At 48.6% G+C, this 27005-nt stretch overlaps 1 protein-coding gene across 1 annotated transcript in view; it reads right to left on the minus strand.

Annotated features, from left to right (window-relative positions):
- Positions 1-19136, minus strand: part of LOC149339836 (uncharacterized) — a 58293-nt gene extending 39157 nt beyond the window's left edge. The window contains exon 1 of the mRNA XM_089550585.1: positions 18813-19136. Coding sequence (XP_089406711.1) covers positions 18813-18862 — 50 coding nt within the window. The 5' untranslated portion in view covers positions 18863-19136. The remainder of the gene's footprint in view (positions 1-18812) is intronic.
- Between the last annotated feature and the right edge of the window lie 7869 nt (positions 19137-27005).

Genomic DNA, 27005 nt, shown 5'->3' on the forward strand with positions numbered 1-27005 from the left:
GGCAGCTGACGCCGCAACGCGCTGCTTATTCCCACGGCCGATGCTCCACATTCGGCCACATTTTGCTTTCTTTAATTACATTTCCTTCACTCGCGTTCTTGCGAAGCGTCAGGAAGTGAAATTAAGGTCACGGCCAAACTCTTGCTGCCCCTTTCCTTTTATCGCTTTTATTGTGTTCCTTGTCCTTCCTTACCGCAGCCTGTGCGGTAAAACTGCAACAGCGAACAGCTGGCGACGGAATCATATAGCGGGGAGTTCGCGTCAGGCCCAACTTTGCATGCCATGCAGTCTTAGCATATCCGCAGGTCTTATGCTTTTATTTTTGAATCTCTGTGCCGTGTTAGTACCCCTTCACACCCGTCGATGGCCTACTGAGCTCTTCTCTTGGCACTGTAGCAGCTTAATGGCTCGTAAGGCGAGCAGCTACACAATACTTTCATTAACTTCTTTTGAGCTATCTTGGCACTTAGGTGTCCAAGCTACCAGACACGCCATAATAACTATGTTGACGCCATTCAAGGGTTCTTTCGATGCGTTGTAGCGTGGAAATATTTACGGTGTCTACCAGCAGAGTAGTATAGCTAGAGTGCTCGTGCCACGACCTTGTGGGGACCTACCCCGCAATTGTCCCCTAAGGTTTGCTTCCCCGCGATGCGTCCTCCTAGTTAGTTACTTTAACCAACAAGGGAGGGCGTCGGTGTCGCAGCGACGCGGGTGCCACGGACGACGTGACTGCTGCGCACGCGCGGGGGGTTCACGCAATCTACCTACCTTCCTTGTGCTGTGCACTTTCGCCTAGCATCACGAAGTACCATCCACCTGCGCTTCGTGTGTTCGCCTGTGCTTCCCTTCCCTGGGTAGATACCGTAACTCCGCCAGATATGCCTCAGTCCCCCTCCTTACCTCGTCTATTCCTACCGGACTTACCCAGTCTTCGTACCTCCGTCACTCCCTTCCATCCAAGAAGGCATCCTGACTTCCTGTGCTTTCGCGTGTGCCGTCTGCTTCGCGCGCGCTCTGAATGCGTTCGCCGACTTCCCCACCCCCGGTATCCCCGGCTCTGAACAGTGATCCCTGCTGAGGGTAGCAGAAGATAGAGCCTCTATCCCCCAAACGAAGCGACCTAGGAGACGACGCGCACTCCGGCTGGAAATCTCGGAGCGCGCTGACGTTCCGGGGTGAAGCTCCGCTCTTAGTCAGCGGGGCGGTGCCGTGGGGGAGAATGTTCTCCCGCATCTTGGCCCGTCCGGCCGTCGAGCACTTCCCCTGTCCTAGCGTGGGCAAACATTCGCTCGTAACCATGCTGATGAGTCGGACGACCTTGATTCCTTACCGCATTTTGTTGATAGCTGGCGTTATTATTATTGCGAAGCAACACTACTTTCACTTTCAGCTCCTCGCGTGGCGAGGCCACGGTAGCTACCATTGACCCTGAGCGGCGCGCCTAGCGGTGTGACGTCACAGCTGCAAGAGCAGGGCTCCAACTTGTGCCGTCGCGAGGCGAGGCCGCGCGTGGTGGCTGCTGCCTAACTCCTGCGCCCGCCGCGCGCGGCGCGGATTGCATTGCATTGCATTGGATTGGATTAGATAAGATTAGATTAGATTGTATTGGATTGGATTGTATAATCGATGCATCACCACAAGTCTAACCACAAGCACCACCACCAGCTACACTACCAGCTGAACCATGGCGTAGCTACGGATATTGCTTTCGCAATTACCGGGCTTAACCAAGCTAAGCCACAGCCATTTTTGTTAAAGCAATGAATGCCTGTTTGTGTCAGCTAGAGAGTGTCGTTCCTTAGTTTTCCTCAGAGCAAGGCCCACCGTGGTCGGCGTGCGGTCTTTAGCGTACGCGATCACGTGTGGTGTCCAGAGGTTTCGAATTGTGTCAGCCACGGTTAAACGGGGAAAATATATTTATCTCCCCAATTAAAACCCCACAAACCGTAAAGAACTCTTAGCGCCTTGGTATCGAAGTTCTTACGAATCGATAACGTAGCTGCTGTTTTTGGGAAACACCACAACTAAAGCCACGTCAGATACACAAAGGAAATGGTGTTTATTGCACCTTTAGCTGGAAAAAAGTGAAGGAAAGAGAGCACGCTAGCAGCATGGTTGGCAGGTCGAAGGTGAAGAGAGGGAAATCTTCCTAAACATCACCTACCATGGTTGGCAGGTGAAGACTTCACACAGACGCCGGACAGTCTTCGGCTTCATGGGCCTCCGAATGCTATTGCATAAACATATATTGGATCTTCCGCTATCTCGAAGAAATGGCAACAATCCCCTCACCGCCAGTCCGTCCACTCACTCACGCATTGACACGAGGCAGCATTGCAACGAGTGGATGGACATGGAAGACGGACCGCACATGTGGTCATGGACCACAGCCGCTCCGCGGGAGTGCGCTCTTAAAAGGGCGGACGCGGCAAATAAAATCGCCAATGTGGCCAAAATTTTCTATTTCTCTTTTTTTTCGTAACCCTCCTATCGTGACGAAAAATTATATCGGAATAGGCAGAAGAAAATGAGAAAGAGGACGTTTTTTATGTGTGGTCGTCAAAAATTGTGAACCAAACGCGCTTCTGATGGTACCGGCGCATCGCGAATTCTGCAGCCTCCCGACAACGCAGCACTGCCAACTTAGTATCACCATGAAGAGGAGAGGTCAGTATATGAGAGCTTCCTTGGGTTGCAATGCCGCACTTCTATGGCTAAAAGCAAAAGTACACGAGGCGATAAACGAGGGAATAAACTTTAAGAGGCCTTAAATGAAAACAACAAACTATAGAAGACCGACAGATTATTCCTCGTGAACAGTACCCAATTTTTTTTTTCTGCGCGGATGGGTGGCTGCGTTGCGAGAAGAAAGCAAACAAAAGTCCCGAAACCCTTATACATTCGAGCCACTTGCGAGAAATGAGCACAGTTACGGTATTTTTTTTTATGCATTTGCAATGAAGCCCTCCGACCAGTCAGAGGCGCTGCGTCCAAAAACCGTGAACTCGGCCGGAAACAAAAAGTGAAGAGATCAGTGGCCACGGCGTGTAAATGCAGGCCGTTCCAGCCTTCATCCCCCCCCCCCCCCCCGATTCTATTGCGCGTACAGTAGACTCCGGGGGAGCGAAACAAACTGGGCAGCCTTGCCGAACGAACTGCATCTCAAGGAGGTTGACGACGACAGCGGTGTGTTTCTTATCAAATGCTGTATCGCGTGTTTGTTGACTAGCTATGCCGTAAGTATGATCGCAGTCGACCCGGATGACTCTGCTGTAGTCGTAGCGATTCTTATGTTCCTGAATTGCTTCCTGTGGGCTGTAAGCCGAAAGGAATAAGGGTACGTTCCAGAATGCACGCATAATACTGACAAACACACAACAGCTGGTTGGATGCTTTCCTGGCAGAAAAGCGGATAACGTCAACGCCAATTCAGCTGCATATAGCATCTCTGCGCTGCAGCTTCGCCACGACCAATCGAATAAAAGGCGCTAAAATACGGCCTTGCGTGGCGGCACCTCGTGATGGCCCGCTCTGGGAAACTTTTGTCTCCAAGGAGCCAAATTAGAGGTGAATGCAAGTTGGTTGGTTGGTTTATGGGGTTTAACGTCCCAAAGCGACTGAGGCTATGAGAGACGCCGTAGTGGAGGGCTTCGGAAATTTCGACCACCTGGGGTTCTTTAACGGGCACTGACATCGCACAGTACACGGGCCTCTAGAATTTCTCCTCCAAAGAAATTCCAGCCGCCGCGGCCGGGATCGAACCCGCGTCTTTTGGGTCAGCAGCCGAGGACCATAACCACTGAGCCACCGCGGCGGCTGAATGCAAGTGGTGCTCCTCAGATATTTCCCAGCATACTACGACGCATGTCCGACGTCGCAGGAAACATGCAAGACCGTTCTCTCTCATTTCACTCAGTGGCGCCTTGAGGACGTGCATGCTTGTCTGCGTGAGAGTGTACTAAAAGAAGAAAGGGAAAGAACCAAACACTTTTCAATGACAAAGTCGGCGATTCGATGGCTCAAGTGAGGACGAAATAGCTTCATCGGCCGCCTAGCAAGCACAATAGAGCGAGAACGCTGTTGAAAGTTTGCGGTTCTGAATTCGCCACGTGCAATGACCACGCGCAGCCTGAGTGCAGATTGCGAGAGGAAAGATTCAGCTCTCGTTCTTGCGCCTTTCTCTCCCTGGTCTGCTTTGCGCTGTCTTAATTATGACACTCTTCGCAGTCTTGCATGGCTACGCTCGCCGCGCTGCTTTCCTTGTATTTCGAGGGTCCATTCACGGCGAAATAGCGTCCTTCTAAAAAGCTCACAAATACGTGCCCATCCTCTGCTGCACGAATCCAGTAATGGTGGCACGGTGTGTACATCTTTTACGCAAATTCCTGGCTTATAAAAGCGTTGTTTTGGCTAAAAATGGCGTATCTGCTACCGAGTGACGCTAATCTATTGAGTCCAGCCTTCAGCCTCTAGTCTCCCCTGCCTAAGGTTGATTTTCTCAGCTTTCGCTTTTTGTGCGATCGGTGCCATTCATCCCTTCGGTATTTCGTAATAAATGAATGACAGTTGAATGACTTGTTCAACTAGCTTTTTTTTTTTTTTGCGCAGGAATCCTTACGTTTTGAGGAGTGCAATAAAGTTCTTTATTTTTTATGTACACGTGGATATTTTATTTATTGATTTTTGGTGTACTTATTTTTGTACGGAACCTTTCCGTGTAAGTACGCATGCTGGAGATTAACTTTTACTTCCATCAGAACTGGCCATCTAAAAAAGGACTAAGCTATATTGCAGAGAACAGGGCTTTGTCAGCATAGTGACATAAAAACACTTGCGCACTTTTTAATTATTTAACGCCTCGGGGATGAATTTACGAGGGTGCAATTGCCATTACTCAATGGCAACGCGAACTAGCTTTAAATAAAATGCAGTTATGAAATCAGCGCAATAAGTTACACAGCGATGTTGTTGCTGCGCTTTGTTGCGCCAAGCTGCGCCAAAACGAAAAACCTGCTACGTGCTGCTCCATAACGACAAACTACGAGTAATCTGCGCCAAGCCTGCGCTAAAACTCCGAATTTCCTTACGAGCAGAGCGGCTCAGTGGTTACGGCGCTCGGCTGCTGAACCGAAAGACGCGGGTTCGATCCCGGCCGCGGCAGTCAGGTTTAGATGGAGGCGAAATTCTAGAGGCCCGTGTGCTGTGCGACGTCAGTGCACGTTAAAGAACCCCAGGTGGTCGAAATTTCCAGAGCCCTTCACTGCGGCGTCCCTCATAGCCTGAGTTGTTTTGGGACGTTAAACCCCAATAAACCTAAACCTAATTCTCGGACACTGCGTGTTAACCCATAGCTCTGCGTGAGGCATCACTAGCGGAAGACGCAATTTTTCCGAGTAATTTTTGAGTCACTGCTTAGCGTCTATACGAGGGTGGGCATCATGATGGCCGTGTCATCCCGCGTGATGAAAACAAGCGAAATATAGGCCTGCAGCAGGCAGCGATTCACTCTGGACATCCCTCGGCGTGGAGGGGACGTCTGAAATGTGCATGGCACAAACATTCACAAACGTCACCTAAGCTGACTACCTCGTCCTTGCTCGGCCGAAATGGAGAAAGTTCTCAGTTGGCGTCGATTTTGGAGTTCGCTTCGTTGCCGAATCCGAAAGAAACGAAAAGTCCCAGATAATTTTTTTTTTCACTCACGTCAAGCTGCATCCCTGATGCGGGGTTCACGCTTTCCAGCGCATATCAAACGGCACGGAACTTAAGTTTTGCATCGTAGCTTCTTCGTCTCGCAGGAGGCGGCATTTTAAGCAAGAATGCAAATTGAAACTGAAGTCGAAACTTGCGAGAATATGACTTGACTACATGCGGCGGCGGCGCGCAGTTCGGGCCGATTGTAGCGGTGGGATAAAAAGAAAAACAGTTTTATCATAGCGCTGTCCGCGTTCTACTACCGTGAACCGCATGAAAGCACGGCGCAGGTGGTCCCGAGGAGCGTGCGCCTAGCTGCCACTGCGCAGGCGTAGCTGGGAAGCGGATCGTGCTGCGCTTAAACAAAAAGCTCGCTTTTACTCATCGGTTTTCTTTTCAAACATACTCACTGAAAACGGGAAACGGTGGCGAGTGGTGGCGCGTCATTTTTCGCCATATATAAGCTGCACCGAAGAAAAATCTAAAAAAAGAAAGGCGGCTTATACACTGCGAGCTCACTTTTCGGCGCCAAAATGCACTTTTGGCTGCTCTAAAAGCTACTCCAAGGTGACTTCGGCCAATCGCATTACTAGTTACAGAAATGTGCCAAATTAGGCTGCGCCTAACGCATAAATAGCGAAGATAGGTATGGTTTGGTTTATGGGGGTTTTACGTCCCAAAGCAATTCAGGCTATGAGAGACGCCACAGTGGAGGGCTCCGGAAATTTCGACCACCCAGTGTTCTTTAACGTGCACTGACATTACACATTACAGAGGCCTCTAGCATTTCGCCTTCATCGAAATTTGACCGCCACAGCCGCGATCAAACCCGCATCTTTTGGGCCAGCAGCCGAGCGCCATAACCACTGATCGACCGCGGTGGCAAATAGCGAAAATAATTTTAATTGTCCCTTAAAGGCCAGCCAAATGGACGGCGGCATTTTCGGGTGACAGCATGTTCAAGGGCAGCGCCGTTTTCCCAAAGAAAGCGTACGGCTGCGGCATTGTATGTCAGCAACACTGCGCTGATTATTAGATTAGAGAGTGTCACTTCCTCGGAGTGCGGCCTATCACCGGCGCCCCCGCGTCGGACCCAGGTAAACGACAGCCTCATGAATCCCTCCTCTTTTCTTCTCCGACAAAGCGGGCGTTCGACCAAGCGTGCAAACTCGCGCTACGTTCGGTACTCTGACCAGACTTTGCGCCACACTTTGTCTAGTGTAGCTTCTCGCACATTAGTCTTTGGGTGTTGCGCTGAACATCTGCTCTTCAGACAAAAACACAAAGCGTGAGGGCCGTAGCATACACTGCGTCAGTGTTTCGTGGAAAAGATTGACGCCGGTAGGCATACTGCGATGTCTGCAAAAGCAGATGCCAGCTGTGCATCGTGTGGTACATACACGACAGCAGAATCGATTGTACGGCTCCAACTAAGCGGCAACTGCCGGCCTGCATAGATTTCCGGTAAGACACGCTAGCCCTCTGTGTTTTCAGCGGGGTGTAAACAGCGCACGGCAGGATGTTGCACGAGTTGAGGTCGACACCGGTGTCGGAGCGGAGGGGGAGGCTTCATGCGGTCTAGGGGGAAGGAAGAAATGCGTGATGCTTTGGCGTTCGTGGCTACGCGTTGCATCTTCCGACCTATCTGCAAAGACGAAAAAAAAAGTGTTCCGGTGTTTACTTTGGTCTTGCCGTGACCTTCAATAAGCACATGGTTTCCCAAGGAGTCTTTCAGCAGTCATTTTGTATCTGTTGCTCGATATTGCGCTTATTTCACGCGTACTTATTCGTCTTTGAGTGAACATAACGAAACCTTACTATATCAAAAATCGGCTTCTTGAAACGTTCTTGGTAATGCTCTTAGTTCGATAAATCGCCCCTTGATGGCCTCAAAAGGTGGCAAAAAATGGGTGCGGTTTTTGGCACACACGGTACGTGCTCCAGATTGCAGTATCTTGAAGAAGTGTTTTGAAGGAAACGAAAAATTCAACAACGATAACGCGTTTTGAGCAATAAACTGGCACAGCCACCTGCATTTGCTCACGATATGTCTAAACCGGATTCTTTAGGGGCCAGTAGGTTGGGCTTAGTGCCTATAGTTCGGCTTGTAATAAATATTCTCTACATGCAACATTACTGGATTTCCTCAGAGGCCTTTCTTCACACTCGTGTCGGGTACTCAAAATGCAAACTTACCTGAACGCACTCTAAAGTTTATAATTCGTCCGACCATGCTTCGTCAAGCTTCACGGCCACCGAATATTCTAAATGGCACTAGCAAGTTCATACCAATAACCATCGTCTACATGGAACGGGCAAAATCAGTTCACATGGGTCGCGAAGGCTGGGTTCGATAGCGGACTAGAACTGAGTCCCAGCGACTTACTTGTTGGTCAGAACGACGAAGATAGGAGAAAAATAATTTGTTACATATCTGTGGTCTTTTTGCTATTCCAGACACCACTATAATTGCCGGTTTTCAAAATGTTTCAGTTGCGTACATTAAAAAAAAGAAATTATTGTTCGCGTTCCCTCACAGCAGTAGGCAGTGGCTCTTATGCAATCCACCTTGATTATTCTGAAAGCTTGCTTGCCGCTAGCTAAAGTTCGGCGTATCTCGTCATCACGTGACTTCGCTGCGTGCGGCTGTTCGCATTTATCAGCGTTGATTTCCAATGTTTGGTTACTTTTCGTCATCGTGCTGTGTTATCGTCGGTTACATGTGCGCGCTTCTTTTTGCCATACCAGCTACAGTTATAGTTGACGGTTTTGACGCTGTTGTCTTTGGTTGGACGGTGTGGTTCGAGAAGAAGAGCGCGCAGCACGCGAAGAACTGGTTCTCCGTGGGCAAGTGGCAAAGTGAGAACTGCTCCGCTGGCATCACACTGCAACGGTGGGCTGCTACAGTTGCTTTGGTACAATGGTATGCTGTAGCCAGTGAGTGCCTATATCAGCCAGAAAGGTGTCTTAAGACATCTGAGAGGGAGGTATCAAGATGTCAGAACAGAATAGGCTTGGACAGGTTGGTAATTCATTGTAACACAGTAATCTTAGCGCGGGAGGAACGCAGGACAAAGACGAGACGGGACAGGCGCGAACTTCAACATAGCGGATTTATTGCAGATCAGAAGCATATATACACTACTGATACAGCAGATAGAAAGAAGAAGAAACATAACAAAATGCCACATGCCGTCATGCCATGAAATCGCTCTTTCTTCGATAATGCCACAGACGGTCAGCTGACGCATTGATCTCCTGCCCACGCTGTCTCACACGCTTCCTTGATTTCTCTGGTCAAGTCGTTATGGTGCCGATATAAAATGACTCTCTTATCGAACAGGGGATGGCAAGACGGTACTGCGTCACATTTTTTGCAATGGGCCACCGGATGCCCATCTGTGGTGATGTTTCCAACTTTATTTTTGTGCTCTAGGAGGCGCACATTCAAACACCTACCCGTTTGCCCTATATAGTGCCGACCTCATAAAAGTGGAATTCTGTAAACGACTCTCTTCCTGCAAGGCACGTAGGCACAGAAATTCACATCCTTGGACCATTACTTTTCTTACTCTTTATGAATGACACAGCTTTCGATATATCAGTGAAAGTACGCCTGTTCGCAGATGATTTCATAATTTATCATGAGGTATTCAGCCGCGACGATGAGCAATTCTTAAATATGTCTGCGTAAAATTCAAGCCTGGTGTGCAACTTGGCAAATGTGTATTAATTATACAAAAAAAAAACAGTAGCCATAATCGTGACGCGCAAAGTATATCCTTTGAAGTTCCATTACACGGTCGAGAACAGTGCCTTATATAAGGTTACTAATTACATGTACTTAGCAGTCATAATTACATCAGACTTGTAATGGAACGACCACATAACGTATACTGTAAACAAAGCACTGAAACAACTTGAATACTTATGGAAAACCCTTGGAAAATCATCGACAGAAATAAGACTACTTGCATAGATGTCTTTCAATTGACCTATTTTAGAATACGCAGCAGTTGTATGGGACTGTTGTGTTCCCTTGTTGCTTTTGTGTGTGTGCGCCCCCTCCTAACGACAGTTCGCATCCTCCTCCTAACGACCACTCAATCCTCCTCCTAACGACCACTCAATCCTCCTCCTAACGACACTTGCCCCTCGTCGCACGCTGTCACCAGATGCCCCCCCACGGTGCGCCCCCGCACCCTCCTCCTGTTCTGGGAAGCCACTCCCTCCCGTGGACGCTTCTCAGCTCCCTCCTTTCTTCGGGCGGCCAGTTCGGCTCCTGCCTCGGTCGACGCTGGTCGCACCCTCATCGGCTTTAAATAAACGAAGTCTAAAAGTACCGTGTGCGTCTTTCGCTGCATTCAACACAGCGACCGGACACGACAGTGGCGACGAGAAAGTGGATTCGACCCGCGCTACGCAACGCTATTGACAAGCCATGGCTACGCGAGGGTTTCCCAACCAGATACCAGAATTCAACGGCTCATCGTGGTCATCGTGGGTTGGACGCCTTCAGTTCTACTTTGAAGCTAACAACATCACAGACCCAGCCTTGAAGAGGGCCAACCTGCTGACGCTGTGCGGGGAGCAGACCTACGATACTGTCTGCGCCCTTATTCAGCCAAGCACACCAGCGGCAGTGTCTTACGACGACATCGTAAAAGCGCTGCAAAAGCACTACGACCCAAGGCCATCCGAGGTCTACAGCCGGGCTCGCTTCCAACGACGAGATCAACTGGGAGGAGAAACTGTGAGCGCCTACGTAGCCGCGCTCAAGAAGCTCGCTGCCGACTGCAATTTTGGAACGCTGTCGACAACAGCTACCGGGCAGGAGGGAGACGCAGCTTCTTCTGCTAACACCACCATGCTTCCCTTGGACGTGATGTTACGCGACAGATTTGTGTGCGGACTGAGTGACGAGTCACTGCAGCAGCGCCTGTTCGCTGAGAAGGACCTCACATTCAGCAAAGCTTACGACATCGCCGTTCGAGCGGAGAGCGCCGGTCACCAGCAGAGAGGGATTCGCCGGAACACCGAGCCGGTACACCAGACAAGCAACCAGGTGCGCAAGCCTTCTGTTGTTGTAAAATCGGTCAAAAAGGCACAACGCTGCTGGCGGTGTGACGACCAACACAACCCCCAGGGATGTCGATTCCAGTCAGCCACGTGTAATTTTTGCCACAAGCGAGGGCATATCGAAAGAGCATGCATTACGAAACGGAGACTTGCCAAGATAAAGTCACCTTCCCAGCCTAATCACAGCGTCAACGCCTCAGAGAATACGCCGCTATCTGATCTCCATGGAACAACATCAGCAACACCATCTGTGTTGTACGACCTGAACACCATGAATCTCGGCACGCGACCGAAGATTTTTACAGAAGTAAGCGTACATCACCAGCTGATTAAGTTCGAGGTGGACTCCGGCGCAGCCTGTACTCTGATCAGTGAGGACACGTTCCGAACTTCATGGCCATCTGACGCACCCGCCCTGCAACAAGACGACACGCACCTGCGAACGTGGTCAGGACAGAATCTGCCACTATTGGGCTCTGCCAACGTGCAGGTTAACTACAACGGCCAGACCCATACGCTACCTCTGCTTGTTGTGAAGGGCACAGGATCAAGCCTTCTAGGGAGAAATTGGTTTTCTCCACTAGGCGTGATGATATGCGGCATACACCAGACGCCGAGCCAGAACATGGTTGAGCAACTGCAAGAGAAATACGAAAGAGTATTCTCGGAAGAGATTCCAGGAAACGAAGGGCCCCCGGTCACACTGGAGTTGTTGGACAACGCGCAACCCAAATTTCTGAAGGCCAGGCCGGTGCCGTTTGCTCTCCGAGATTCAGTTGAAAAAGAGTTGGACAAACTGGAGCAGCAAGGTGTCATCGAGCCGACGCAGCATTCAGAATGGGCCACACCACTTGTCGTAGTTCGCAAGAAGAACGGAACCATACGCCTCTGCGGAGACTACCGGAGCACCGTCAATCTTGCGACTAAAGCGTCCTCTTACCCGCTACCGACACCTGAAGAAGTATTCAGTGTACTACGTGGCGCAAGAGTCTTCAGCACATTGGACCTCACCCAGGCGTATCAGCAGCTGAAGGTGAGCGAGTCAACTGCTGAATTATTGGCAATTAACACACTGAAAGGCTTGTACAAAGTCAAGCGACTGCCTTTTGGCGTAGCTGCAGCCCCGGCCATATTTCAAAAATTCATGGAGACAGTGCTTCAGGGCATCCCAGGAGTTTGTGTCTACCTTGACGATGTCATCATCAGTGGCACTTCCACTGAAGAGCATGCAGTGCGCCTAGAGCTCGTTCTCGAAAGGTTAGCAAACGCTAATTTGTGCATAAGCAAATCGAAGTGCTGTTTTGCGGTGCCAGAGGTGCAATTTCTGGGACACCGAATTGATGCGGAAGGCATTCACCCTACCGAGGACAAAGTGCGAGCGATCACAGAAGCACGAGCTCCAACAAACAAGCAGGAGCTACAGGCTTTTCTCGGACTCTTGACGTTCTACGACCGGTTCTTGGAACAAAGAGCTACCGTGGCCAACGACTTATACCAACTCCTTCGGAAAGATGTGACATGGACATGGTCGCCACGCCATCAGCAGTCATTCGATGCCCTGAAAGACCTGATTCGAAGATGTACAGTCCTCCGCCACTACGACGAAAGGAAGCCTCTGCTTTTGGCTTGCGACGCATCACCGTACGGAGTCGGCGCGGTTCTATCGCAAACTGACGAGCAAGGAAGGGAAGCTCCCATCGCCTTCGCCTCACGTACGTTGTCGCAAGCAGAACGCAACTACGCGCAACTTGACAAAGAAGGGCTAGCCATCGTCTACGCGGCGACACATTTTCACCAGTACATTGCCGGCCGGAAGGTGACCTTTATAACCGATCACCGACCGCTATTGGGCATCCTGGGACCACAAAGGCCTATGCCACCAACTTTGTCTCCGCGAATGACACGTTGGTGCATCAAACTCTCAGCGTACGACTACGCTCTGGTCTACCGCAATGGGAGTAAACATCAAAACGCCGATGCGCTAAGCCGTCTGCCACTAGACGCAACTGTTGACGAACCATTTCCACCAGGAGACGTTCTGATGTTCGAAGCACTGCCAGAACCTCCGCTTACAGCAGGCACAGTTGCAGCATCTACGCAGAAGTGCGCAGCTCTCCGGCTAGTTTACACAGCTGTTCAACAAGGCAACGTGCATAAACTCAAAGGGGACAACTTCGACGCTTACCGCAGGCGAGCTACAGAGTTGAGCACCCATCGCGGCTGCATCATATTTGGGTCCCGAGTTGTGATGCCGAGAGAACTACGCGCACAAGCTATGTCTCTCATCCACGCCGGACATCGGGGCATCGTTGCAATGAAAAAGTGTGCCAGAAGCTACATGTGGTGGCCTGGCATTGACAACGACATCGAAACAGTGGTGCGAGAATGCAAGCCTTGCCAGAGCAGCCGGAGCGCCCCGCCGAAAGCTTCTGTCCCAGAATGGGAAAAGCCAGACACACCATGGCACACACTGCACATTGATTTTGCAGGACCAATTGAGGGCTGCACTTTCCTTGTGGTCGTAGATGCCTACACAAAGTGGCTTGAGATAAGGCAAATGGGACAGACGACTTCGGCAGCAGTCATTGACAACCTCCGATCACTATTTGCAACGTTCGGCCTGCCGCGCAAGGTAGTGTCGGACAACGGAACACCGTTTGTGTCTGCGGAGATCCTCAAGTTTTATCGCGACAACGGGATCTCATCAGTTACATCGGCCCCCTACCACCCAGCGACAAACGGACAAGCCGAGCGCTACGTAGCCGAGCTAAAACGCGCCCTTGAAAGAGATCAGACAGGCTCGCTGCAGCGCCGCCTTGCGCGCTTTCTCTTCAAGCAGCACACGACGGTTCAGAGCACAACAGGCGAGACCCCCTCGAAAATGATGTTCGAGCGTGAAATGCGAACCCAGCTCACAGCCATCCTCCCCGAGCCAAAGGCAGAGACGTTCCGGGAAGAAAAAGCAATTCCGCGCTGCGGCACGCTTAATGAGGGGCAGCGCGTCCTCGCCCGACAGTTTCTGAAAAAGCCACGCTGGGAGGAAGCTACAATTGTCAGACGCATAGGCCTGCGCTCTTGGCTCGTCAACATACATGGCACAGTAGCACGCCGACATCTCAACCAGCTGCGTAGATTTACGACGCCGTCTGAGAGCTGTCCGCCAGCGGAGAGAACACGTGCACCATCTTCCCACATAGCCTGGCACCTCTTCTCGGAAAAAGAGACTTCGCCCAGGACAGACCTAGGAGACACAGCGAACAACAGCCAGCCTACAAGTGTTTCTCCCCCGAGCGCACAAAGCCAGCGCGCCTCCACGCGTGAGCGCCGACCCCCTGCACGATACCAGGCAACTTTCTAAGGGGGAAGGAAGTGTTGTGTTCCCTTGTTGCTTTTGTGTGTGTGCGCCCCCTCCTAACGACAGTTCGCATCCTCCTCCTAACGACCACTCAATCCTCCTCCTAACGACCACTCAATCCTCCTCCTAACGACACTTGCCCCTCGTCGCACGCTGTCACCAGATGCCCCCCCACGGTGCGCCCCCGCACCCTCCTCCTGTTCTGGGAAGCCACTCCCTCCCGTGGACGCTTCTCAGCTCCCTCCTTTCTTCGGGCGGCCAGTTCGGCTCCTGCCTCGGTCGACGCTGGTCGCACCCTCATCGGCTTTAAATAAACGAAGTCTAAAAGTACCGTGTGCGTCTTTCGCTGCATTCAACACAGCGACCGGACACGACAGGGACCCACACACAAAGATCAATATTACCAAACTTCACAATGTTCAGCATAAATGTGTCAGGGTTATTTATAATTGGTACAGTTGGAAAACATCCTCATCAGCGCTTTTGCAAACGGCCACTCTAGAGACGCCGCAGGAAAGACGATACAGCGAAAGAATAAAACTGTTCTACTTGATTTATCATAATCAACTTGGAATAAATAAAGATGCTTATTTTCAGTCTGTTACCTGGAGACAAACGCGATCTTTTTATTCAAATAAAATAATGATTTTTCATGTAGGAAAAATCTATTTAAACCGTCATTTTTCCCGCGAACGGTCCGCGCCTGGAACGACCTAAACATTGTCTTAACCTAGCGTTTATCTTTAAGTTCCTGCTTTGTATGTGATGTACATGTTATTTTGACGCCTTCTTTTGCTGCACTGAATGTACTTTGTATTACTGTGTACTCTCTTACTCTGTACCACCCACTCCTGCCTGACATCCAGGCTGGCAGTACCCAATAAATAAAATAATCGGCAACGCGGTTTTATCGCCTTGTTTTCATGCAAGATGCATGCAAATTTACCTCGAATGACTGCAACCGCTTGCAACTTCTATGCCATTGGAAATTGTCATAGGTGATCCCCGCGTGTAATCTTGAATGTTCGTCAGTTTCTCAAACAGAGCGCGGCCGAGAGCGGCGGTGATGCTGTTCGTATATGCTCGAGTTACTTTCGCTTAGGCACTACAGAGTTCGATGTTATTTTGCAGTGCGAAACGCCGTCGAATTCTTCTCCCTTCTAAGCTCCCTATCCCCAGATCACGTAAAAAGTTATACCGTGTTAAACACGTCTTACTTGTGTTTTCTGTTTTATTAAGCTGTGATCATATCATGGTAACGGTAGAAGAACCACCGAGGTTTTAGAACAAAAGCTGTACTCGATGCAAAAACCACGACTAACATTACGTGTTACAAAAAAGTTTTAGACAGTATATAGAGTGTCTATAGGCTCCTGTCTATAAAGTCTATAGACAAATCCTAAAGAACAGTCTATAGGCAATACAAATGCCTTAAACAGTCTATAGACAATCTATAGACTTATGACCATACACGTTTAGTAGACTTTTTTCTATAGACAGTCTGTAGACTATGAATAGACAGAAAACAATATCTATAGGAAGTCTATAGACCATTTTTATAAGGGTTGTCTCAAATTAACTTTCAACCTTGACAAGCTTCGATGTGCTTAGATAGAAAAATAGAAATCAGTCCACGACTCTGTGTCGAGTCTGTGGCGGCGGAAACACACAGGACACTGCGCGAGCCCACTAGGCTATCGCCTGAGCCGGACACGCCTCTTGTTAAACTGCACCGCACTCTCGCGCTGTGCATTACAGAGCGTCATCTTCATGAACTTTCATCTGCTCCGTCCGGCGGCACTGCCCGCTCTAGAAGTGCTTTGCTTTGGGCTAGTTGGCTGTCATCCATGTTTGAAACAGAAAAGGCGCGAATGGGACGAGGACGAGAATGAACGTAAAGCAACAGGACAGGCGCCAACTATCAACTCAGGTTTATTGCACCACACTCTGCATTTGTACGCAGCACCCACCCGTATCAAAGAAGCCAAACACAAGGAAAGTCGAGAACTCGTGACTGGCATGTGGATAGACCAATAAGGTTAGCACATGCGATGACAGGGTGGGTGAGGAAACTTTGAAACAGGAAAGGGCCCAATGCAGAAGAAATATGCTCTAGAAGTACTTTGGTTTGGGCTAGTTGGCTCGCAGCCATGTTTGAAACAGAAAAGGCGCGAGTGGGACGAGGACAAGAATGAACGTAAAGCAACAGTACAGGCGCCAACTATCAACTCAGGTTTATTGCACCACTCCCTGCATTTGTACGCAGCACCCACCCGTATCACAGAAGCCAAACTCAAGGAAAGTCGAGAACTCGTGACTGGCAGGTGGATAGACCAATAAGGTTAGCACATGCGATGACAGGGTGGGTGAGGAAACTTTGAAACAGGAAAGGGCCCAGTGCAGAAGAAATATGCTCTAGAAGTACTTTGGTTTCGGCTAGTTGGCTCGCAGCCATGTTTGAAACAGAAAAGGCGCGAGTGGGACGAGGACAAGAACGAACGTAAAGCAACAGGACAGGCGCCAACTATCAACTCAGGTTTATTGCACCACACCCTGCATTTGTACGCAGCACCCACCCGTATCACAGAAGCCAAACTCAAGGAAAGTCGAGAACTCGTGACTGGCAGGTGGATAGACCAATAAGGTTAGCACATGCGATGACAGGGTGGGTGAGAAAACTTTGAAACAGGAAAGGGCCCAGTGCAGAAGAAATATGCTCTAGAAGTACTTTGGTTTCGGCTAGTTGGCTCGCAGCCATGTTTGAAACAGAAAAGGCGCGAGTGGGACGAGGACAAGAACGAACGTAAAGCAACAGGACAGGCGCCAACTATCAACTCAGGTTTATTGCACCACACCCTGCATTTGTACGCAGCACCCACCCGTATCACAGAAGCCAAACTCAAGGAAAGTCGAGAACTCGTGACTGGCAGGTGGATAGACCAATAAGGTTAGCACATGCGATGACAGGGTGGGTGAGGAAACTTTGAAACAGGAAAGGGCCCAGTGCAGAAGAAATATGCTCTAGAAGTACTTTGGTTTCGGCTAGTTGGCTCGCAGCCATGTTTGAAACAGAAAAGGCGCGAGTGGGACGAGGACAAGAATGAACGTAAAGCAACAGTACAGGCGCCAACTATCAACTCAGGTTTATTGCACCACTCCCTGCATTTGTACGCAGCACCCACCCGTATCACAGAAGCCAAACTCAAGGAAAGTCGAGAACTCGTGACTGGCAGGTGGATAGACCAATAAGGTTAGCACATGCGATGACAGGGTGGGTGAGGAAACTTTGAAACAGGAAAGGGCCCAGTGCAGAAGAAATATGCTCTAGAAGTACTTTGGTTTCGGCTAGTTGGCTCGCAGCCATGTTTGAAACAGAAAAGGCGCGAGTGGGACGAGGACAAGAATGAACGTAAAGCAACAGTACAGGCGCCAACTATCAACTCAGGTTTATTGCACCACTCCCTGCATTTGTACGCAGCACCCACCCGTATCACAGAAGCCAAACTCAAGGAAAGTCGAGAACTCGTGACTGGCAGGTGGACAGACCAATAAGGTTAGCACATGCGATGACAGGTGGGTGAGGAAACTTTGAAACAGGAAAGGGCCCAGTGCAGAAGAAATATGCTCTAGAAGTACTTTGGTTTGGGCTAGTTGGCTCGCAGCCATGTTTGAAACAGAAAAGGCGCGAGTGGGACGAGGACAAGAATGAACGTAAAGCAACAGTACAGGCGCCAACTATCAACTCAGGTTTATTTCACCACATCCTGTATTTATAATAAGGGAGTAATTACTCATTGACATCCACCCGAGCGCAGCCGTACGGCTGCAAGGAAGCTATACAGCTTTCTCAGAAACTTTGTAGTTAAAGAAAAATTCGTCCTTGACCGGGGTTATTGACCACTACCCTGCAGTTATACGCAGCACCCAGCCGTATCAGAGAAGCCAAACACAAGGAAAGCCAAAGACTTTCCTTGTGTTTGGCTTCTGAGATGCGGCGAAGTGCTGCGTACAAATGCAGGGAGTGGTGCAATAAACCTGAGTTGATACTTGGCGCCTGTCTTGTTGCTTTACGTTCCTTCTTGTCCTCTTCCCATTCGCGCCTTTTCTGTGTCAAACGTAACTGCCCGCTCATCGTCGTCTGCTGCATAGCACAAATTCGTGCTTTCGCGCTGACTCTCCAGTCAAAATTACAGCCACTCCCGAAATTTGACCTCGGTCGATTTGGATCAGAATCGATGTCCAACCATAAATGACCGTGTCCGACACGATCGAGAGCTCGAAATTTGGCCCGAGCCATTGGCAAAATGCTATCGCTCGTCCTCTGGGTATAACCGTGATTGCACGTTGCTTAACCTATTTCGCTTTAGATTAGGTCACGCCCATGGTTTATCACTTCTCTGCGTGCGGTCCAATTTTCTAAGTGCCGTTCGACAGCGTGACAATTGCAACTAATAGCCTCAACAAATGAACTCAGAAAAGTAATTCCTCTATAGCCATTTGCGACTGCAGTCTGCCTTGCCTCAGAAATGAACGGGCAGCCAAAGAGTACTCTGGTGAAAGGACAGATGACGTAATACTTAGCCACCAGCTTCAAAGTGGCTTAACCCAGTTTGCCGCGACCCATAGGAGTCAGCTGGTAAACTGATTACGCGCGACTGCAGATACTCGATCTCTCGCTTACCCAAGAGAGTTCCACTGCGCAGGTAACAGCCGGTTCCTCGGTCGAGTCATGCTGGCGGTCTGTCGGCCACGAACTCTCCTCAAACGTCGTGCCTATCCATGCCGAGAGCCAAACCCCAGGGTTTTGCCGATTTCTCACTTCTCTGCCAGTGTGGTTCAACGCTGGACGCGCGCAGGTGGATATACCTGGAGAACGAGGGTGCCGGACGATCAGAGGCGGCGGACAACGCTTGGCCAGCCCGAGAAAGGAAGGGGGCGTGGCGGCCGCTCGAGCGCGCGCTAAACTACGGCGGCGAGCGCTGCTCAAACTACCGCAGCGTCTCCCTCGCGCATAGGACACCGACTGAGCGCGACGCCCGTTTCCGGCTCGCGGTGGAGCGCGGCTCGAGGGGACCGCGAGAGGGGAGGGGCGATGCCGTCAACTTGGGCGCCGGGCGGCGCCGCAGCTTCACGGCGCGGTAGACACCACTTCACATCGCTGCCACTGGCAACCCCTCCTCCTCCTCTTGCCTTTCACACTCACTCTCGTTGCACGTCGCTTCATGCACGATCTGCCCTCTCGGCCGTGACCTTTCGGCTCGTTCTGTGGACCGCGGAAACTGAAATGCACGATCAATTATTTTTTGCAGAAATAATGAGAAAATGAAACTTTTGGATATTTTAACAACTTACAACCATGCCATGATTATGTCGTGAAGATATCTATCGTTCCTCATGAACGTTATTAATATGCGGAGTGATTTTTTTTTATTTTGGTGTGTGCAGATTTCAGTTTTGAAGAACCTTGATATATACGTCGGCGTGGTCTGTGCATGTGGATTGTGGATGGGGGATATTATGCATGTGATATAGCTGAACTAATAGCGACTGAATTAACCAAAACAATTAATTACCTCTTTAATTTTTTTTAGCGCGCAGGATTATATCGCGAAACTGAAAGCCGTCAGCATCGAAGAAGAGTAAAGTTTTTAAATTTTATGAATCAGCATTGTTGCTCAAAATATCGAGCGTGAAATGAAAGCTCGTTGCTTTTGGCTTACCGCATTGGACATTTATCAAATGGCGTTTATGAGCACGGTATCGCTGCTGGTATAATGTTAGATTTCTCTACATCGTATAATACGCAATCTTCGTCTTTGTCTGCTGCATTAGAACTGCTAGTGACGTCATTTTATCAATGCAGAACGTGAGAACGCTAACTTAATGAGTCTTCAAAGGCGCGTTTATAAACTTTGATATTTCGAACCAAAATGAAAATTTTAAGGGAGTGGCTATTCTCCCGGCAGCCGTGAGAATTCCGCTCCCACAATTCTCACGGCACTCGCCTCTGATTGGCTGTACACGGTCACATGATAACTGCCGGTAGAATAAGATTTTGTTATTCTCCCGGCAGCCGTGAAAATTTCGGCAACGCAATTTTTACGGCTGTGCGTGATCAAATGATAATTTAAGATTTTGTTGCTCTCTCCCGGCAGCCGTGAACCCTGAACATCTTTTCCTACCTTTTTTATTATTTTAATAAAACTACTACCACCGGTTGAGCGTTCCTAGACTTCTGCGGGCAGGCGCCTCTAATTATCATTCATGGTTTCAGCGTTTCAGTAGTTTATGTGGTTGGAGGAGCAATTGCAGCGTTGGTGCAGAAGTCGACCCCGTCAGCGGAACGCTGCGGGCTTTTCACCTCTCGGTCCAGCCATACATGTTGCCTCACGTACTTTTCTTTTTGCTCCGTAAGTGCTAATAAATTGTATTATTATTACTAGCACTTTTAGGCGTTGCGCGAAGTTTTCGTCTAACCAAGAACCTGAAGAACGCGTTTCAGCGGCCTTGGGCGCATCGCGCTGCAAATTATCGTCACACGCGGTAGTGCTTCCCGTTTACTATTTATAGGTCGACTGTTTAGTACTCGGTTCACAGAAAAAAACAATGACCTTGAGTAATTACATGATATCCTGACGGAGGTACCGACACTCCAGTGAAACAAACATCCTCGATGGCACAGAATTTTATTCCAAGTAAATTACGTCGCCGTGTGCCTTGTTTAGGCAGCCTGCGTAGAAAAGAAGTCTTTTGACGACCAAGAGAAGCGAGTCAGCCACTCAAAGTATTGACATTACAAGGGAGCATTACATTGATGAGGGCAGTTTTTTCAGTTTATTCACACAATTTCCAATTGCAAACATAACGACAATTACTGATTTGTCGCTGTGCTGCTACAGACTGTACATTTCCATAACTTGGTCTTTCGTTGGCTGTTTAGTCCAACACAGGCCAGGTGACTCCAAGCCAGGCACCAGTCACAGCTTACTGAGTCTTCATCTTCTAAATTTGTGCTGCACTCACTACACTTCCACTCTTGCTCTTTTTTGATTTTTACAACCATCTCCACAGCTTGCCATCCATCTTCGGTAAAGTAACGCCGCACAAATTTGATGTCCACACAGTCGTTGCGAATACCACTATGGACATATTCAAGCCTTTGCTCGACTGAGTCTTCATCGAGAAGCTTCCCTTTCATGGCATCAGCTGCATTGCCTGCCCCTGTTAGCCACGTCAACACTTTCAGTTTTTTCTCCCTCACAGTAAGCTGTCCATAAGGCCTGTCAGTCCTTTTTCGTTTTTTTGGCAAGCCAATGACGGTCAAAACTTGCCCTTTTGGCCGACCACACTTTCTCATTGGAGCTGGCACTTTAATCATATCCAGTGTGTCTGCATCCTGGACGGTTTTACCTTGGCAGCCAGAAGACGCAGCAGTGTCAGCTGTGCCGTGTAGGACCTCTTCACGTGACAAATGTGTGTCCCTCGTTTCTGCTTGAGCACTTGTACACAATGAATTGGAATTTCCAACAATTCCCTGCTGACCTTGACAGGCAACCTCAGGAGTGTCAGAGCTGGCTAGTGAACCATTTTCATGCGAGAGATGCGCGCTGCTCATATCTGGCCTGGTGTTAGTGCCCAGTGCAATCGGCGTCTCAACATTTTCCTGTTGCAATTGTTCAGGCTGAATACTTTCTTCACAATTATCGAAGAACTCCTGCTGATTGCACTGTTCCGGCTGTACTACCTCATTTACGGTAACTTCATTCCCAGCATTCCAACATTCCAGAATGGTTTCTAGAACTTTCAGCCTCCTTGTGAATGTTGCTGTTGAGCCCTCTGATGCACGGTCTGCCTGCTTAGATGCAATGGCTGCTGCCTTTCTAAATTTCTGGTGCGCAGAAAGAATTTTTTTATTTTTCCGAGTGCTCACCTGCACTGGCTGTCCACCATAATCATCAGTGGCTGTCATGCCACAACCTTCCACGTACTGATCTAAACACCACCGTTAAGCACATAGGTTTCTGTCATATTTTAAACGACCTGCAGACTCTCGGAGGGCAAAAATATGGCGACAAGGCAGCAACATAGCTTTCCTGAAAGGGCATGTGCAGTGCTCCACCGTAGCACAGAATTTACTTGCCTCAGCCAGTGCATCAGTACTCTTCTTTACGGCGATAGATGCAGAAAATTCCGCTTGAACGCGATCATAGGCGTACGGTGCTAACAACCTTGAATACAGTTCACTGGCCTCGTCTTCATTTGGCACAACTATTCTCTTTTGTAGCATAACAGCTGCTTTATGCGTTCTTTTTTTTATTTCGTTGAGCATAGATGATTGAAAGGAACTTTTCAACAAACATCTCAAGAGAGCTGAAAAGTTCAACAAGTTGCTTCAGCTTTGCATTCATGCTTTCAGCTCGGTTATTTGTTGAATTGAAGAAGTTCCCGGACTCCCATTTCATACCCATTACCCATTCTGCATGAATGGAGTGCCAGTTGGTGTCCAAGTACTCCACTACTGGAGTTGCTGTTGATGTCCGCAGCGTGGCATAAAGCTCCTCATAAGCCTCTTCATTTTTTGCATACACCATGCGTTGTAGGATATCCAGAGCTGTTTCCTGCTCTCCTCTCGTAATGCCTAATTTCTGCACGCTCACTTCCCTGCGAAAGGCCTGCAATGTGTGAAATGCACATATGTGCAGTGCAGATGATGGGAAAAGCTCTTTCACAATGGTTCTTTGTTTTACATCTTTCACGTGACAATGCACAGCCAATGAGAAGCGAGTGCCGTGAGAAATTCGCAAACACAATTCTCACGGCTGCCGGGTCAGGACCTCTGTCAGGATATCACGTAATTACTCAAGGTCATTGTTTTTTTCTGTGAACCGAGTACTAAACAGTCGACCTATAAATACTAAACGGGAAGCACTACCGCGTGTGACGATAATTTGCAGCACGATGCGCCCAAGGCCGCTGAAACGCGTTCTTCAGGTTCTACGTTAGCATTTGCTCCTGACCACATTTAATGCTATGCAGGTCACAAAAAACTGTGACGCCTCCACAAAGGCTGCTTGGGTGCTGAGGAGGTCACGGCAAACTGTATCTATTTGAAAACAGTACAGGGGCATTGGTCATGATGAATGTAGGACACCTAAATACTAACATGGTATGGTTTTATGTGAATAGGAGCTTCGAAAAGTCATTTTTTTGCGGCAAGGATTTGGTTAGATCAAAAATTCGCGCAACGCCTGAAAGTGCTAATAATAATAATACTATTTATTAGCACTTACGTAAAAAAAAAGAAAAGTACGTGAGGCAACATGTATAGCTGGACCGAGAGGTGAAAAGCCCGCAGCGTTCCGCTGACGGGGTCGACTTCTGCACCAACGCTGCAATTGCTCCTCCAACCACATAAACTACTGGAACGCTGAAATCATGAATGATAATTAGAGGCGCCTGCCCGCAGAAGTCTAGGAACGCTCAACCGGTGGTAGTAGTTTTATTAAAATAATAAAAAAGGTAGGAAAAGATGTTCAGGGTTCACGGCTGCCGGGAGAGAGCAACAAAATCTTAAATTATCATTTGATCACGCACAGCCGTAAAAATTGCATTGCCGAAATTTTCACGGCTGCCGGGAGAATAACAAAATCTTATTCTACCGGCAGTTATCATGTGACCGTGTACAGCCAATCAGAGGCGAGTGCCGTGAGAATTGTGGGAGCAGAATTCTCACGGCTGCCGGGAGAATAGCCACTCCCTAAATAAAATTTTTGTGACTTTTCTGGGCGCTTTCAAAGGGAGCCCATGCGTGGGCAGAATTTCATGCTACCTTGATACAGTCTGGTGAGTCTTTCGTGCAGTTTTTGTTCGCTAACCTGTGTCATGATTTTTATTTTTCGAAACCGAGAACCAAATGTCAGTAAACGAAAATGCTTTCGCTAAGTATATCCTGGCCTAGCTGAACCACTGCCATTTTTTTTAGTCCCACCGTTCTTTTCTCATCAAATTTCTTCTGCCCATCAATTTTTTTTCTAAGTCGTGCCAAAATGTACATGCGCTTTCGAGTTGCTTGGAGTCAAAGCAACCTCTCCAGTGCACACAACTCGTCAAAACAGCCAAAATTTTTTGGGCCACAGCGCCGAGGGTAACCGGATTTTCAAAGTTATAAAAACTCATATGGAATTCCTTATGGCGGGCTACACGCCTCTCAACAATTAAGGAGCCTAACCGCAATACTTAAAGTTGGGCTATTACATATTAGTTAGCCAGCTTGTTAGCACGTCTTAGTGTATTCTGATGTACTACACCGCTGACAATGCGGTGCCGCGGCCGAAAAAAAAAACGCTCTTATAACTCAAAAAGCGTATTTTTTAAAATTATGTGAAGTCTTAGGTGAAAAACTCTGTATAGTACACTTATGGGTGGGTGCAACTTTGGTATTTCGGACTTGTTTCCCTTCTACGATTGTTCTCTTTGGGCGACTCTGTGTCGACAACTTTGTCAATGTTAGCGCCGCTAGTTAGTTTCAAAACATAAAGAAGCAGAAGTAAGTAAAAGCATAAATGTATATAGCGGCGTAGAAACTAAATAGAAACGAAGTGTAACAGTATCGGAGTACTTGCTGTAGATTTTCAGGTTAGGCTGGTGACTGTTCCGTAAATGCTTGTCGCAACTGAAGCAAAGAAAAGAACGGCGCCAGAAGCTTTAGATGGAGGATTCTGGGTTTTTTGCGCAAAAGACACGACACAAAAGAAACGAGGTAGACAGGACAAGCGCTTGTCCTGTCTACCTCGTTTCTTTTGTGTCGTGTCTTTTGCGCAAAAAACCCAGAATGCTTAGGCACCAACTAGCCTGCAAAAACATACTCGCAAGTTTAGATGGAGGCATCAAGTTCAACCAAAGAGAAGAAATATACCAAGAAAACGAGAAGATTTAATAACAAACAAATATGCTAACTTTAGAAGAGAATATGGCAGCTAGGAAAACAATCTTCCGCCGTTCACGCATGAGCCGCGTTTGTGCATTCAATTTACGGCTAACGCCGCGGGCAAGCAAACATTATCATTGACTTCACATCACCCAGACACCGCTGTGCAATAAAGTCACGGCCAGAGTGTATAATCACCATTACAGCTAGGGGTCACAGTTGGGTGATTCCGATAAATAAAGCTTTCAAGCACCGTTTATGTTCTATCCTCGCTCAACGCTTGTGACGCTGTGCACCCCATTCCTTCTCTTCGTGTACCCAGCGGGAGCTCCGGGGGGTTCAGTGGACCTTGTCATTGTTCTGCGTGTATTCATCTTGTGTGTTTTATTTTAAAATCGGCACAAAACATGTGTTCAGTGATAAGCGCCACAAGGCCTGTGTTTCTTTCTTCTGCGTTTCTTTTCGTCTTTCTCTTTTGGCATGCAGCAGCAAGGAAGGCCGCACCTTTCACGCGACTGGGGAACAAAGGCCCCACTTCCGGTGGCAGGGGAAACCGGCGGTGACAGCGGCTTGAACGGCGCCGCCGGAAGTTGTGCCGGCCTGGTAATAATGCTACTGCACAAAGGTTCGCATAAAAGAAGCTGAAACTGACGAGGCGCTTCTTTGACTTTGTTCTGCTCGCGTGTACTGCTGCTGCTTCTGCACTCCACCATGGGCTGTCCTAAATCAAAAGAAGGAAGACAAAAGGATGACGGTGCTTTTGCTTCACGCAAATTTATCCCAGCGGCGTGAGGGTCACCATGCGCGGCTCGTGATATTCGCTGCACAGCGAATGGAAGCGGTCAGAAAGAAAACGACTCGCATATGAATTAGTCTCCTGAGTACTGGGTTCCAACTAGGGATCGATTCTTAATGCAATGTATGTTTCAGGAATGCATGTACCCGGCGTTTAATGCAGCTTGAATTAAGTCTTAAAAAAACAAAAAAAAAACAGGCGCAACATTGCACACTAAGGCAGTCACTTGCATAGCGTTGGCAACTATGTAAAACAAATCTGAATACTTTTATGTCGCGTTCCATTGCCTAGGAAATCAATTTGAGAATTATCTTGTTACTCATCTGAGACCTCTCTATTAGCGAGCAGGCTCTACCAACTCAGATTCAAGGGGCACTGCGAAGACTGGCTACATTGGACAGGACGGCATACTTATTATTATCCATGCGTAACTCGCCGCTTGAGAATGTATTGCTGCTCCTGGCTTGTATCGAAATTCGCGCGCATATTGTAGAGACTGATTGCGTTACCTAATTAGTCACTCTAGGCAATCAGACCGAAGTTGTGGCATTTTCGACTTGACAGATCCGCACAAGACCGCGGACTAAAGGGTGAAAATTTTCCGGAGATCACAATGGAGGAACATGGGTGCTCCTGTGCCGCATGTATCCCCGAGGGATGGGATCATGTCAGAACTGTTTTAAATCTTTACCACCTCGGCGATTTTTCCAACAATTAGCGTGAAAGCAGATGCGGTGGACGTGCCTGCGGTCCTCGCCCTTTCTTATGTATCACGTTTGTTGGCGCTAACTTTCTGGTAGCACTGAGCAGTAGAACAAATTTTCCAGTCGATGGTTTATTAGGCTATTTATGACGAAAATACCAGTCTGGATGGGAATGTGAGCTTCGCGTTCACGCAGAAATAAATATTCTCTAGAAGACCTTCCGCCTTGTGCATGATAGAAAACCTCCCCATGATAGAGATAGAGAACGTCCCATGCAGGATAGAGAAAGTTACCTTAGAACCTTCCATTTTGGGAAAAAAATCTTATAGTATAGGTCGTAATCTCAATGCCCTTTTTGACAGGTCATTTAAGAATGCCCCCCCCCTCCCCCCCCCCCCCAAAAAAAAAAAAAATCCGGCATCGCGACAAAACACGAAACAATCATCA

Source organism: Amblyomma mixtum, chromosome 6, assembly GCF_055824585.1.
Source record: "Amblyomma mixtum isolate Tamu chromosome 6, ASM5582458v1, whole genome shotgun sequence".
NCBI lineage: Eukaryota > Metazoa > Arthropoda > Arachnida > Ixodida > Ixodidae > Amblyomma > Amblyomma mixtum.